The sequence below is a fragment of the Neltuma alba genome, unplaced genomic scaffold (assembly GCF_004799145.2).
Source record: "Neltuma alba isolate B1F8T4 unplaced genomic scaffold, ASM479914v2 tig00012135_pilon, whole genome shotgun sequence".
In the NCBI taxonomy this organism is placed as follows: Eukaryota; Viridiplantae; Streptophyta; class Magnoliopsida; order Fabales; family Fabaceae; genus Neltuma; species Neltuma alba.
This window is the reverse complement of record NW_021636686.1, coordinates 424,863-440,592: the sequence shown is the minus strand read 5'-3', so window position 1 is coordinate 440,592 and position 15,730 is coordinate 424,863. Positions and strand designations below refer to the sequence as shown.

The 15,730-nt window shown below is 37.1% G+C and overlaps 2 protein-coding genes across 2 annotated transcripts; both read right to left on the bottom strand.

Moving 5' to 3' along the window:
- Positions 1–2,711: 2,711 nt before the first annotated feature.
- On the bottom strand, positions 2,712–3,209 carry LOC114723353 (TMV resistance protein N-like). Its single transcript, XM_028909549.1, has one exon. It carries the CDS (start codon positions 3,207–3,209, stop codon positions 2,712–2,714), a length of 498 nt encoding a protein of 165 aa, XP_028765382.1.
- Positions 3,210–3,905: 696 nt separating this feature from the next.
- Positions 3,906–4,621, bottom strand: LOC114723365 (TMV resistance protein N-like). The gene has a single exon (XM_028909560.1). The coding sequence runs from the start codon at positions 4,565–4,567 to the stop codon at positions 4,049–4,051; it is 519 nt and encodes a 172-aa protein (XP_028765393.1). The 5' UTR covers positions 4,568–4,621; the 3' UTR covers positions 3,906–4,048.
- Positions 4,622–15,730: the final 11,109 nt, after the last annotated feature.

Here is a 15,730-nt window from a genome sequence, read left to right as displayed (position 1 = left end):
TTTTAGTTGTAGATGAATAATAACGATCAAAATTATTAATGTCGTTGTACTTTGTTATTGTTACAGTCAAACAATTATTATACTCCTCTTTGGTCTTATTTATAGGGTAGAGAGAAAAGATATTTTTTTGATCCTATCTATAGGGTACTGAGAGAAATTTTTTATATAGATGTATAATTTTACCCTTCATTTATTATTGTGTTGACTTTATTTATATAAGATATAATATATATTAAATAGGGATAAAGTTGGAAAGTTATTGAATTTTAAATGAGAGTTAATGAAGTTTAAAGTTTTTCTTGGTCTATGTAAAACATTTCGGAAGTGACTTATAAATAGGACTAAAGGAGTATTTCCTTATAAATAGGAAGCGAAAGCAACTGTAGAGTGCTGGCAGAAATTCTTAAAGACTATTGTATGGCCTTTAGACAGCAAGCAAACTTGTCAAAATCTGGTATTTTCTTCTCCAAGAATAGACCTGAGAACATCAGAGGAAGGGTGTGTGCTACCTTGGGTGTTAATGATCTGGTGGAACCAAAGAAATATTTAGGGAAAACAAAGCGTCAAGCTTTGGCTAATATCAGAGAGAGGGTGGGGAAGAAAGTGCAAGGTTGGAGTGGAAAATTGCTTACTCATGCTAGTAGAGAGGTCATGATCAAGGCTATTGTTAGTGCTATACTAGTTTTCCCTATGAATGTGTTTAAATTCCCAAGGAAGACTTGTAAAGAATTGGATAGCATTGTATCAAAATTCTAGTGGAATGGGGGCGGTGGGGAAAGGAAGGTACACTGGAAGGCTTGGAATGTTTTGACTAAGTCTAAAAGTGTAGGAGGTATGGGATTCAGGGACTTTGAAGTCATGAATGATGCTTTGTTGGCTAAGACTGCTTGGAGAGTACTGAACTGTCCTGATAGTCTTTGGGTACAGGTTTTGAAGGGAGTTTATTTTCCTAACTCCACCTTCTCAGAAGCAAAAAGAGGAAGCAGAGCCTCTTGGGCCTGGAGCAGTATTTTAGAAGGAAGGGAGTGCTTGAAGAAACATTTATGGTGGAAAGTTGGAAATGGTGCTGATATTAACATTTGGAATGACAGATGGGTGGAAGGTTTAGAGAGTAGCTTGGCTCAAGTTAGCAGTGTTCCAGAGGAGATGAAAAATTTTCAGGTAGCTAATTTGATTTCAAATGGTTATTGGATTGTTGAAAAATTGAGAGGAATCCTTCCTGATGAAATTTTAAGGTTAGTTGAACAAACACCTCTGAATGATTGTAACAGGAAAGATGAGGTGGTGTGGGAGGCAGCAAAAAATGGAGTATATACAGTGAAGAAGAGCTATCATTGCACTAAGAGTGAGAGGAATGTAGTGAGCAATAAGGCGAGCTCTTCACGTTTTATACCTGAAGAGATGTGGAAAAAGGTTTGGAGACTAAAGACACTGCCAAAAATTCATCATTTTGTTTGGAGGTGCATTGTTCAAGCTATTCCTGTTTCTGCTTCTTTATATAAAAGGAAGTGTAGTAAAACTGATTTATGTTCAGTGTGTGGTAAAGAGCCAAAAACTGTAGAACATACGCTGTTTTTCTGCTCTTAGACTAGATATGTGTGGTTTGGGTGTAATCTAGCCTTTAAAGTTGATGAGAGCAATATTCGCAGAATTGAAGATTGGTGGGCTGAGATTTTGATTGGTGATAGAAGGCTGGATGATTATCAATTAGCTTATAATGCTTGGTTAACCTGGTTAATATGTAAAGAAAGGAACAAATTTATTTTTGAGCAGAAGGAACTAGAACCTCTAATGGTTATAAATGAAGCAGGTAAGACTGTGAATGAATTCTGGTTGGCTAGAAGATAGGGCGAAAAGAAGGAGGCTAGAGTAGAAAACTTTAAAGGATGGTCCCCTCCGAGTTCTGGTTCTGTGAAAATTAACTGTGATGGTGCCTTCAATGGTACTGATACCGCATTGGGTATTGTTTGTAGAAATGAAGTTGGGGAATTTCTGTGGGGCTTTTGTGATAACATTAAACCTGTTATTGCTGAAGTCTCTGAGATCCTAGCTGTAAAAAAAAAAAAAGCAATCTCCTTAATTAAGGAGCTTGGTATCCTAAAAGCTCAGATTGAGATTGATTGCAGTAACTTGTTCTGGTGCTGTAAGAACAATTCTGCAGATAGCTCAGATTGGAGAGGTAAATGGGACCTCTCGAAAATGTTAGTGACTCTATCATATATGAAGGGTGTTAAAATTTCCCTGGTTCCTAGAAAGGGGAATATGACAGCTGATTGGTTAGTTGTGTCATGTTGCAAGGGTGTGTGTCCTATTGGATGGGTGTTTTCACCATCACTCCCTTTATTGAGCATTCTAAAGGAAGATGCTCGAGCTGGTACTAAAAGATCTGAGTCTGGCTTTAAGAATCTGGCAGCTGAAAAAGATAGGAGCGGTGTCGGTTGACTAGCTGGTAGTTTTAGCTTGTTCTTTTATTGTTTTTGATTGGTGGCTGTATTTTTTTGTTTTGGTGAGGTTTGTTTTTAGGTTGTATGTTTAGGTTGTTTCGAGTGTTCTTTTCCTTTTTGGGCTTCGGCTATTAGTGTGTGTATCTCTATTTATTTGGTTATTATTAAATGGGCTCTCTTTTTGGTCAAAAAAAAAAAAAAAGCTTGACCAATAAGCATTTCTTTTTTTTCTTTTTTCTTTTTAATGAGACTTGGTTAATTACAGTATTATTGATATTCTGAAGAACTAAAGCCAGAAATATTGGCAGCTGCTATGAGTGCCTTCCTCCACTGCATCACCCCATTATTCTCCCTTCCCAACCTTTCTTCATGTCGTTCCATTGCTTCACCATATGTGCCTGTCTGACGACCAATAACAGACGGATCTACTTCATAGAATATGGGGATAGCCACCTGAACTAGACTTCTTTGACACTCCATTATCTTCACCAGTTCATCCAGACACCACCTGGAAGCAGCATACTTTGGAGAAAATATTACCAACGCAATTTGTGATCTTTCAATTGCTTGCATTAATGAGGCAGAGACCTCTTCTCCCCTTTCAAGCCCTGAATCGTCCATGAAAGCGTGGATTCTTGACTGTCTTAAAGCTCCATAAAGATAAGAAGTGAAACTGTGACGAGTACCAACTCTAAAACTCAAGAACACATCATAATTGAACCATTCATCAACTTTTGGTTCATGAACTTGTGACTCTATTCTCATTGGATACTCCTCGACCAACGATAAATTTCTTAAAACTTGCTCAACAATTTGCTCAAGCAGCTCGCTTTCAGACCAGCTGTCATCATTAAACTAAACATCCGGGAAACCATAATTAGCACCCATCATCATTACTAGATTGGACCATTAAATATAAATATCGGATCAAGACTCAAATTATTATTTGACCTATATTATTATATACAATTTTTTTTATTATTTTAAATCCTAACTAGTTCAAAATTTTTCAGTGCCCGCACCCTTGCCCTGGTTGTACACTGCTAATTGCAAACAAAAATTAAAAAAAAAAGTAATTGGATCGGATGGGCTCCTGTTTTAATATAATAAATAGCTTTCAGTGAAAATTAAATGTCAACTCGTAAATTTCATCCCAGAACAGTGTAGTAGAATATATATGCCATGGTATTCTTGTGGGGAGAACGTCCAAATGCAAATTTTCAAAATCTTAAACTTGTCCCTTTTGTCTGTTCTTTTAAAAAATAAATTTCATATAAAGATGCTGGGTTTTTTTTTCCAATAATTCTTATGCATACTAAGTAATGCGTGTCTATTTACTTTAACTGCACAAATTTTCACCTAAAATTATTATAAATCTTCGAAAACCTGTGGGATTTTGGAATTTCAAAAGTGGCTGGTTAGTGATATAAAAGCTAAGGAAAATTTAAAGATACCCAAGCATAAGCATGAAGGACGGAAGCTGAATTAAGATGAACCCAAAGAAGACCGCATGTCCCGAGAAACATGTCTCTAAAGAGTTACAAAAATGAAGAATTTACGCGAAGTAAACATGTCCCAAGTAGTTCCAAAAAGTACAGAATTATTTATGAAATAGAAAGGGGTGAATCCAACAACCTGTCGTATCCGTGATACCAGCCGGGAAGGTTGGCAATGCGCAGCAGTGCTTCCCTCCACCGCAAAACCTGATCACTCCCGCTTCCAAACCTTTGCTTGTGTGCTTCCATTGCTTCCCCATATTTGCCCTTCTGATGAAAAACATCTGATGGATGTACTTGATAGAATATGGGCATAACCACCTGACCTTGACTTCTTTGACACTCCATTATTTTCACCAGTTCATCCAGACAATGTCGCCAACAAGCATAATCTGGAGAAAAAATTACTAAAACAATTTGTGATGCTTCAATTGATTGCACTAATGATTCCTCGGAGATATCATCTCCCTTCTGAATCTCTATTTCGTCCAGGAAAACATGGATTCCTCTCTGTTTCAGAGCCTTATCAAGATGAGAAATGAAACCGCGACGCATATCTGCACCTCCAAAGCTCAAGTACACATGGTAAGTCCGGGAAGAACTAGAAGAAGAAGCAGAAGCAGCCATGGCTTATTGACGGAACCAGACAGCAGCGCAATAACACGCTTCAACGGATCACAATTTTCACATTATATATGGATGCCAGTAAGAGAAAGCGACTTCATATAATACTTTAATTCAAAAGGCCACACTTTTTTCTTTTTGCAGTCCAAAAAGCCAGACTTAAAAGAAACATTAAGTCAGTCAATTTTTTTTTTTTGGGGCCGGAAGTCAGTCAATTATTATTATTTACCGGTGGAGAAGTCAGTTTGGTGGCCTTTGATCCCAAACACACCCTTAGTCAAAGTCCTACCATATTATTCTCTTGTGCCTTCAAGTCATACGCGTTTTTCCGTGGAAGGGCCTCAGCAACCCGTTCAAATATCTCAATTCGCCTTATTCTTTTGTTTGAATACTGCCTAGAAAAATCTTGCTCGTTGATTTATATACCGTACGCTGGAGAGGCTAGCCCTAACTCCAACATTGAGATGAGGTCTATCAATATATTTCTTTGCTTGGAAAATTATTTCTAGTGGATAAGATAGTGGGGCATTAGAGCCCCTTGCCCTATTTTCACAATAAAAAATTTTCATTCTGAGATAATGAAATTGTGCACAGATATTTCTTTTTTCAGAGTCAATTCTATTTGAAACAATGGTCAAGATATTAATTGGAATAAAATAAAAAATGCCATTAAATTTTTACAGCAAATAAAGTTTTCATATAAGACCAATTCTATGTGAAAAACAAAAGTTATATATATATGGAGTCGGAGTATTTTCTTGTGGGGGGAAAAAAAAGGAGTTAGAGTATTTTCTTATTGGTTAAACATTTAATGTTAGCACGTTTTTCAATGAAAATTCAAAACTTAATTCACATCTTATAAATGATTAAACATTACAGCGTGTATGCAGGAAAGTTGACTGGGTGAGCCCTCTTTGTTTGTTGTAGTCAGTAGTGTGGCTCTTGGACTCTTATAAATGGGTCCTACTTCCTTCTCCATTATAGAGTAGCCGGCTGTAGTTAAATTAATAAATTTATTTAAAAAATTAAATTTAATTCCTAAGTGTAACGGACCCTTATAAAATTAAATTACTTTTAAAAAATTAAATTAAATTTCTAAATTTAATGGACTCTTATAAAATTAATAAATTTATTTAAAAAATAAATTAAATTTCTTAATTTAGTGGACTCTTTTTGCCGTCCAAATGCCAGACTTAAAAGAAACACTAAGTCAGTCACGTGGTTTTTTTGGTCAGAAGTCAGTCAATTATTATTGGGAAAACTTTGTTTAAGGACTGCAGTACACAATTAATTTCAAATAGCCTCCAAAACTTTCTAAAACCTCACTGCAGGACCAAGGGGCTAGTTTGATATTAATTCCACAAATGAAATGACGTTGTTGCTCCTCATAATACTTCCCTTGAAATTTGAAAATAAGGGCAAAAAAACGATGGTCAGAAAGTCCTACCTCTCTCTCTCTCTATGCGAACGTGATCCCACTGTGTGAAAACTCTTCCCTCTCCTGCACTGTGAATGTGCAACCACTCTGGGAAAACTGTTGCCTCTCTTGGTCTGCCAACATGCTACCACTCTGCGAAAAATCTGCCGTATCCCGCTTGCGAACGTGCTACCACTATGGGAAGATTCTTGTCTCTCGCAATCTGCGAAAAGTGTTCGACGTGCCCCCCAAAAATTCCATTACCTTTATTCTGCGAGTTCATGGTAGTCACTACAACCAAAAGGAGAACAAGATGAGGCCGACAAACAAGGAAACTTGCAAGGCTATCAACAAAGAAGGAAGAAGCAGGACGAGAAGAAGTCACTGATTTCCTTTGGTAAGCTTCGCAGTCCACATTAAATGCAGTAGATTTGTTCGATTCTGTTTTCATGGTAGGTTAAGGAAGAATGACCCACTGAAAGGTGGGTGTGTTTGGTAATGACGTTTGGGTTCTAACTGAGGAATGGTTACCAATGTGTCACATAGTGTTCGGCCGTCACCCCTTTTGCCCTTTAGCAAATCCTCCTAATTGAGTGAGAGAAGGCTTGTGAGTGTAGCTGATGTGTAACGGTTTCATGTTTGTTGAAATTTGTCAAGTTAGGCAATTTACATGAAGAATCAGTAAATTACCCACTATGTTTGTGGGAATCTAGTCTGTAGTGGCCTCACAGGGAAAATTAGACAATTGACACGAGCGATTAGTTGAATTTCCACTTAGCTTCTATGTGGCTTGTGATGTGTCTTGGACTCTAAAAGTTAGGAAATTTATATGAAGAGTCAGTAAATTAACCACTTGTATTACAAAATTTCATGTTTGTGGGAGTCTGGTCTACAGTGGCCTTATAGGAAAAATTAGGCAATTGACAAGAGCAATTAGCTAAATTTCCACTTAGCTTCTGTGTAACTGTTTAATGTGTCTTGGACTTTGAAAGTTAGGAAATTTACATAAAGAATCACTAAATTAACCACCTCTATTGCATAATTTCATGTTTATTAGAATCTGATCTTTTGTGGCCTTAAATTTAGCCAATTTACAGGAAGAATGGTGTCATTATCCACTTAACTTGCATGTAACAATTTGATGTCTTGTCGTCTGACAAGTAAAGTTAAGGATTTAACAATAACAATTAGTGTACATACAATTTTGGGTTTGATGTAAGAAGAAATGTTGGATGGTATGAATTTTGAAGTGTTGTTTAATTTACTAATTACTGACTTTGTGATTATTAGATAAAGGGTTAAGAAGATGGGAAAAAACTATGTACAAGTTACTGGTTGGAAAGTATTCAAGGGAGAATTTTGGGAGCAAAAGAAGGAGGAGATGCATAGAATGGAAGCAATCACATATGCAGCTTTAGTAATTTGGAAGGAGATGAGTGATGCTGACAGGGAGCCGTACAGGAAGAAGGAGCTACAGCTGATAAAGGAGAAGAAGAAGGAGGAGAAATATGTGCCTCCATTTTCTACCTACTGCTCCCCTACGAAATTCAAGGAAGTGGCAAACTTTATAAATGGGAAAGAAAATTTAAAGCGTAAGGTAGAAGAAATGGGATTTGGTCATCTTCTTAGTACTACTTTGAATAAGCTGTCCAGAGATTTATGTTTAAAGTTGATTCATGCATATGATCCCCAAAGTAAATAAATCATCATAAGGGAGAAGACAAAGAAGGTAACTGCTATAGATGTTAGGAGGGTGCTTGGGTTACCAGATAAGGGCTCCAAAGTGAAGTTGGATGGCTTCAAGGATGAAGTAAATGAGCTGAAGGACTATACTCCACTAACATATTCTCAAATTGCGGAGAAGATAATGAGTGAGGAAGAAGATGGAAACTTTGAATTCTATTTTGTTCTTTTCACAGTGGGAACTCTTCTTTGTCCCACGAGAAGTGTAAGTGTGAGTGAGAATATGCTAAAGGTAATGGCCTGCACAGAAAATAACTAGCAAAATTTTGATTGGGCGTCGTTTGTGCTTCACGAACTTAGTAAAGAAATAAAATGGTACAATAGGAGCAGTAAGGAAGGACAGACAAAGGGCACCAGAGTTGTGGAGGGTGCGTCTATTTTTTATTGGTACTTGCATATTTGTTTACAAAATACTACAATGATATCGGATATGGTTTGACAATTAAACTATTGATGTATTGTGTAATTTGATTTTTGAGTAATGTTTTTTTTTGTCTGTAGCTGTACTTCCTGCAAAGGTTCCCTTTGTAGGGAGCTGAACCAAAAGACAAAGATGCCATCAAACATTGGGATGATAAGGCTGTAAAGACTAGAATTGATGTGGAAAAGGAGAGTCAACATGGCATTTTCTACAGTCCACCCTCTACTGAAGTGAATGAGTCAACACAGCTAGGGAGTAGTAGAAGTTTCCATCATCCAGTGAGTAATACCAACATGGTAATGTCTGTTGGTCACAGTTAATATCTGTTTGATGACATACATTTCTAATGTGCAGGACATTAAGGAGTTTTGGGTCAATTTCAACAACACATTGAACAATGAAATGGCCAACCTTCAAAACTTTTTTTGTGATGAATTGGTTAAGTTGGAAAACAAAATTCTTAACTGGGGAGGCAGTGAAGAAGTCAATGATGAGCAGCCAGAAGAAAGTGACAAAGATGGGCATGAGCAAGAAGGAAAAGAATACCACACTAATGAGGATAAAGATGAGCAGCCACAAGATGATAAGTTATGACTGTAGAGGGTGGGGAAATACATCAAAGTGGTGAGAAATCACATGATGATGAACAACAAGAAGAAGAAGAGGAAGATGAAGATGAGGATGACTATGTTAGAGAAAATAAAGCTGCAGAAAAGGATGCTAAAGGTAAACAGGAGGCTGAAACTGAAGAAGGGAATAAAGAAGGAAAAATGGTGGGGAACGCAGTACTACTACCCACAAGGATGGAGTTCAATTCACCATGCCTTATTATACAGCAGTAACTGTTGAATTATATGTTAACGACTTCATGCATCTGTGTGAACTTACTGAGAAAACTTATTGTTGTCCCATAGGATCAATACACATCTCTATGGTGTGAGCCGTTATGGTGGCTCGTGACTCATAAGAGAAACATCAAGTCAGATGTTGTTGCCAAACACCTTGACTAGATTAACACACAACGCAAGAGAAAGTGATGACATTGCAAATTCTGCCATTGAACATGTAGTTTTCGCTGATAAGCACTGTAATTCATATTGTGAACACTTGATGTGGAATCAAATATTGTGCATACAAAAGATGTTAGGGAAGTCTGTTTTGATGGAATTCATATTATCAGTACTTGTTTACTTTGATTAGATATACGGTTGACAACAGAAATTAAGAAATTTGTAACAAGGATACAAAAATTAACACCAAATGTTCATTTATTTCAAAGTTAATGACCTATATTAATGATTAGCTTTTTGCACGAAAGACTAGACAATTTGCAAGAGAGACAACTATGTTAACAATAACAATTAGACCATTCACAAGTGTCGTTCTTCACCTGAAAATATGTTCTCTTACATATGCAAGTGTCCTCCTTGACCTGAACAAGGTGTCCATTTGTAAGCGGGACTAGGGAATTTGCAACACCTATACATATATTCATAACTGGAATCAGTTCATATACATGTGCCCTCCTTGACCTAAATAGGGTACCTATTTGTAAAGGGGACTAGCCAATTTACAAAAGACATACCTGGATTCACATATGGAATAGTCCATTTACATGTGGACTGATTCACCTAAAGAATGTGTCAGTGAGTGAACAAGTATGGGAGGACCCATTTGCAAAGAGGACTAGCCAATTTGCAAAAGACATACCTAGATTCACATCTGGAATAAGTCCATTTACATATGGACTGATTCACCTGAAGAATGTGTTCGTGAGTGAATAAGTGTGGGAGAGCTCATTTGCAAGTAAGACTAGACCATTTGCAACATAGATACATTTATTTACAACTACAAACAGTCCATTTGTATGTGGACTGATTTACCTGAAGAATATGTCTAAGTTAAGTGTGAGAGAGCCTATTTACAAGTGGGACTAGACAATTTGCAACATAGATACATTTATTGACAACTACAAACGGTCCATTTACATGTGGATTGATTCACCTGAAGAATGTCTTTGAGTTAAGTGTAGGAGAGCCCATTTGCAAGTGGGACTAGACAATTTGCAACATAGATACATTTATTGACAACTACAAATAGTCTATTTGTATGTGACCTACTTATATTGAAGGAGGTGTTTGTGAGTGAACGAGTATGCGAGGGCCTACTTGCAAGTGGGACTCGACAATTTGTGAGACATATACAGGGATTCACAGCTATAAATAATCCATTCACATGTGCCCTCCTTGACCTGAACAACGTGTCTGTTTACAAGTGAGACAAGAGAATTTGCAAAAGACATACCTGGATTCACATAAGGAATTAGTCCATTTACATGTTGACTGGTTCACCTGAAGAATATGTCTGTGAACGAACAAGTGTGGGAGAGGACTAGACAATTTGCAACATAGATACATTTATTGATAACTACAAATAGTCTATTTGCATGTGACCTACTCGCACTGAAGGAGGTGTCCGTGAGTGAACAGGTATGCGAGGGCCCATTTGCAAGTGAGAATAGACAATTTGTGAGACATATACAGAGATTCACACCTATAAATAGTCCATTCACATGTGCCCTCCTTAACCTGAACAACGTGTCTATTTGCAAGTGGGACTAGACAATTTGCAACATACATACATATGTTCACAACTGGAATCAGTCTATTTACATGTGACGTCCTTTACCTGAAGAAGGTGTCCATGAGTGAACAGGTGTGGGAGAGCCCATTTGTAAGTGAGATTAGAAAATTTGCAATATACATACATATATTTATAACTACAAATAGTCCATTTGCATGTGGACAGATTACAGCCTAACATAACCTAGGACAGCTATAGTCACCTACTGTCATGAAATATTTCAACTATTCACAGCACTATACAAAATATATTCCAACCTACGGCAAAAAAAATCAAAATGGGTTGTGATAGCTACTTTCCCAACAACTCAAGAAATACATAGTGGGGCTCATTTATGTACAAAAGTAGCTGTGTATTGAACCAAAAAATAAAAGACTAGTTTCAGTAATAAAGTCACCCAGGGTTCGGGTTACTACAAGTCTTTCTAGTGTGACCAGCTTCAACACATCTTGAGCAATGATACAGTTCCTTCTACTAGAATTGGGAATCAATCCTCCTAACTTTGGGTCTTCTAGCACGATGAGTTCACACTGGTGGTTGTAGGAAGATAGTGGACGAGTAATCTTCATATCGAAGCGAATCTGGCGTAGGGATGTCATGGGTCTCAACTGGAATCATGAGTTTGCCATAAATTTTTTTTTGGGCTGAGAGTAAAAAGCAATCCTCGACGTATGCATATATATTACCATATACCTTCTTGATTGCAGCACATGCATATGGGCAAGGTAGTCCTGACATTTGCCAACCTTTGCAGGTGTATTCACGTAACACAAGATTTACCCGCACATCTAAGTTTTCCTATCTGACCCTGGAATTGTTTATTCTATAATCTTGCACATCCATTCTTTCTGATCTCGCCACATGATCTATTAAATTTTCCTCTATGTTAGGTCCCACACCATTAGTCTAATTCCTCATGGCCTGCTTGCTGTTATACATCTTTTTTGCAAATTTTTCCCTATGCTCATGTATCAAGATAGCTATGTTATGCTTCCTCTCACCAACAAGCCAAGCATTAAAGGATTCAGCTAGATTTGTTGTGATATTGTCCCACCTCTTATAGGGAAATTTTCTTTATGCCTAATGCTCAATGTCTCCATTTATTTGAAGCCATTGTCCCGATTCTGGAAAAAAATCCCATTAGCTTTTCCATATTATGATCAAAGTCTCTATCAAGTCTTGCGTACATAATAGAATCAAGTAATTTTAGTGCAACTTCCTTTGTCTGTCTGCTGATCTTCCTCTTTCCCCTGGTTATCTTCAAGAACTCAGCACTGTAATTCTCTTTCACATGGCGGTAGCAAAAAGCATGTCGATCTCCTCCAAACATGGCTTGTACTACACCTTTTATTGAGTTGTGCCTATCCGATACTATTGTCACTTCTAATGATCCCGTAATATCCTTTTTGTTACCAAGAAACTATGCCCACTCATCGAGTGTCTCACCTCTAACAAATGCATATGCAAGTGGGAATAATTCATTGTCCGCGTCATATGCTTGCACCACTAATAACGTACCTTTGTATGAACCACTCAAGTGGCATCTATCTACATATACTATAGGTCTACCACCTTCCAAAAACCCTTCTGCACAGCAATCATATGCAATAAATACAGCTTGAAATCTATTACCTGACGATGCAACCCACTTTGCTACTGTTTCTGAATCACTTTTCTTTAGCCTTTCACATATCCAAGGGATTAACATATAAGACTCCTCTGGACAACCATGAATTTGTGCCAATGCTTTCTCTTTCACCTTATATGCCTGTTGGTAGTTGAGGTTCAACCCATACTTTCTTTCCAAATCCCGTCTAATATCATTTGGAGATTTGTGTATGCAAGAAATCAACTCATCTACTATGACTGCTGAAGTAAGTTTGTACCTCTTTTTGCAGGGACAACTAAGTTGTCTTGTGCATAATGCAAGTGTTCACTATTAAATCTTCTCACAAATAGGAATCCATTCTTGTAATCTACACTATATGCTAAAATTTCCCAGGGACAACCATCTATACAGCACTTCACAATCATCTTATGCTTATCATTTTTAACATATCGGTATCCAAAGTTTTGTGCAAGGCTATACTTATATAATAACTCTCTAAAATGTTCAACATTAACAAAGGTTTGCCCTTTTGACATCAACAAATCTACCCACTTTGATGAATTCATCACTGTTATTGGGGTTGGCAACATTTCCATACCTAGACTTCCTATTGGTGTTGGCACACCTTGCATAGGAGATATGTTTATATTGTCTGTGTCTAGATCCAATTCAATTGGAGATATTGACCTTCCACAAGGGCCAGCCAAATCATCTAACCTGCATAAACAAATACAACTATTGAGTCTTACAATTCAATTTATCAAAATTGGGCAGATTTCTTATCCTATACACATAATCTCAATAAAACCAATTGAAAACAACTTACTCTTGTGCACTGTCCAACTGTGACACTTGTGTAAAGTCTTTCTCATTCTGACAAACATAAACATGGCCATTGCTATTGTTGTACTCAATTACTTGTCCAACACCAATATCGTCAACAAGATCCAAGAATGTGTCCCGGCCAAAGCTGACTATGTACTTTATTTTATATTCCCAAGTCCCTGGCCACACATCATGAGCTACCATGCATTGTAGTTCTTCATATGCCATCCCTTCTCTAATCAATCTTCCAGTAATGATGCCCCCTTCATAAATGAATTTTCCTTTTGAGGTCTTTACAAAGTGCTCTCTAACATGAAAGATGCAAAATAATTGTTTCCCACTATTGCTAGCCATTTATCATCTACCGCTGCACATCATTCAAGTATGACTTTCAATCAACTTTTACTAATTAAAGACAATGTATGTTTACATCAACAACTTGAAAATTGACAACAAAAATTAGTATTTTCACAACACTAAATTGCCTTTTCTGGTACACAACTAGAATTAGCAAATTTACAATCGTAATGCATATTTTCTCTATTCCTCTGCACATCTACCTGTCATATAACCCATTCCAGCCCACACACCCATTCCCCTTTCATTTCGGCCTACCTAAGTTCCTTTAGCAGCGCATTATACTCAATGTGCACCCACTTTTCAAAAATCACAAACACCACATCTTTAACAACTTAAAACAGCATGAGCATAAATTTCTTAAACCAAAAACACTGTCAGATTTGCAAGTCACTCCTAACCTGCATACCCATGCACTTAAATACTCATTTCTTCCTTATTCACCCATCACAACCCACCTGTGCTCACCAAATCACACGAACAAAACCAAAATTTTGAAAACAAAATCTGATCTCCCAAGCCAAACTGACGCCACTTCCAGAGAAGACGCAACACCGTATGGCAGACTTGCGATTTCTCTTTCTTGGACCAACTCTAGCTACGACTTCGACAGATGGCGGAGGGATGGACCTCAAAAGTGAAGCTCCACCACTGCGTTTTCTCATCTCATGGTTGTCAGCTATCTCCCTTCATCATTGGTGCGCTGCATGGGAGAGGTAGGAAATGGCGCCAACTCCTCCCTTTCAATTTTTCTTCTCTCTTTTACACCACTGATAATATGTCTCATTTTTGGAGGGGAATAAGTATTTACCAGGGGCAGTAGCGTCATTTTGTTTGTGGAATTAATATCAGATTAGCTCCTTGGTCTTGCAGTGAGGTTTCAAAATGTTTTGGGAGCTGTTTAAAATAATTGTGCATTGCGGTCCTTAAACGAAATTTTCCCATTGTTATTATTATTTAGTTATAATCCTGCCATATTATTCTCTTATGCCGTTCAAGTCATACGCGCTTTTTCTTGGACGGGCCTCTATCGCCCCATTGAATATCTCAACTCCCCTTATTCTTTTGTTGGAATGCTGCCTAGAGAGATCTTGCTAGTTGATTTATACACCGTAGGCCAGCCCTAGCTCCAAAATTGAGATGAGCTCTATCAATATATTTCTTTGCTTGGAAAATTATTTCTAGGGGCATAAGATAGTGGGGTATTAGAGCTCCTTGTCCTATTTTTCACAATAAAAAATTTTCATTATGAGAGGAAGTGAAATTGGCACAGATATTCATTTTTTTCAGAGTCAATTCTATTTTAAACAATGGTGAAGATATTAATTGGAATAAAATAAAAGTTGCATTAAATTTTTAGAACATAACGAAGTTTTTATACAAGACAAATTCTATGTAAAAAAATGTTTTATATATATATATATATGTAGAGTCGGAGTATTTTTCTTGTTGGGGGGGGGGGAGGGAGTCAGAATATTTTCTTATTGATTCACGTTTTTCCATGAAAATTCAAAACTGAGCTCACATCTTATTCATGATTGGCGCTTTTGGTTACTTATACTCATTGTTAATATTAAAGAAGCATTTGTCTAGTACGATCTCTTTCCTGGCACTATGACTTCTTTTGGTAGCATCCCTTTTGCCCAGTTTTGTAATAAAAAATAAAGTATATGCCACTTCTTTATTGATATGTACACTTAACAAGAGGAAATTCGTTGCCAACAAAGCTACCTTAGCTTATGGGAAAGGTGCCTCTGATCTCCTTCAATATTTATAATAAAGTTAGAGCCATCTCAGCTTTTTCATTGCCTTGAATACCTCATAATTAATCTCACATACTCTGCGGGGCAACTTCAGGGATAGATACGCCAGCCGGAAAAACAACACATATATTATTTAATCAATTCAGATTATATATATATATATATGTTTATGTATATAATACTCAAAAGAGTTAAAACAGAAGACTTATAAATACCTTTTGTCATTGACTCAATAGATTTGATGAAGACCTTGATTTGAATGATAAAGAGCTGTAAAGCCAACAACACCATTAGAGAAAACAGTATCGGATATCTTTCAACTGGTGATTAGACATAGTAATGGCAACTATAATGTAGCCTTCACTAGTGAGAAACCCTCAGAAAGTGA

Coding starts and splice junctions, on each gene's coding strand:
- LOC114723365 (XM_028909560.1), bottom strand. CDS start 4,567: ATGGCTGCTTCTGCTTCTTCTTCTAGTTCTTCCCGGACTTACCATGTG.
- LOC114723353 (XM_028909549.1), bottom strand. CDS start 3,209: ATGAGAATAGAGTCACAAGTTCATGAACCAAAAGTTGATGAATGGTTC.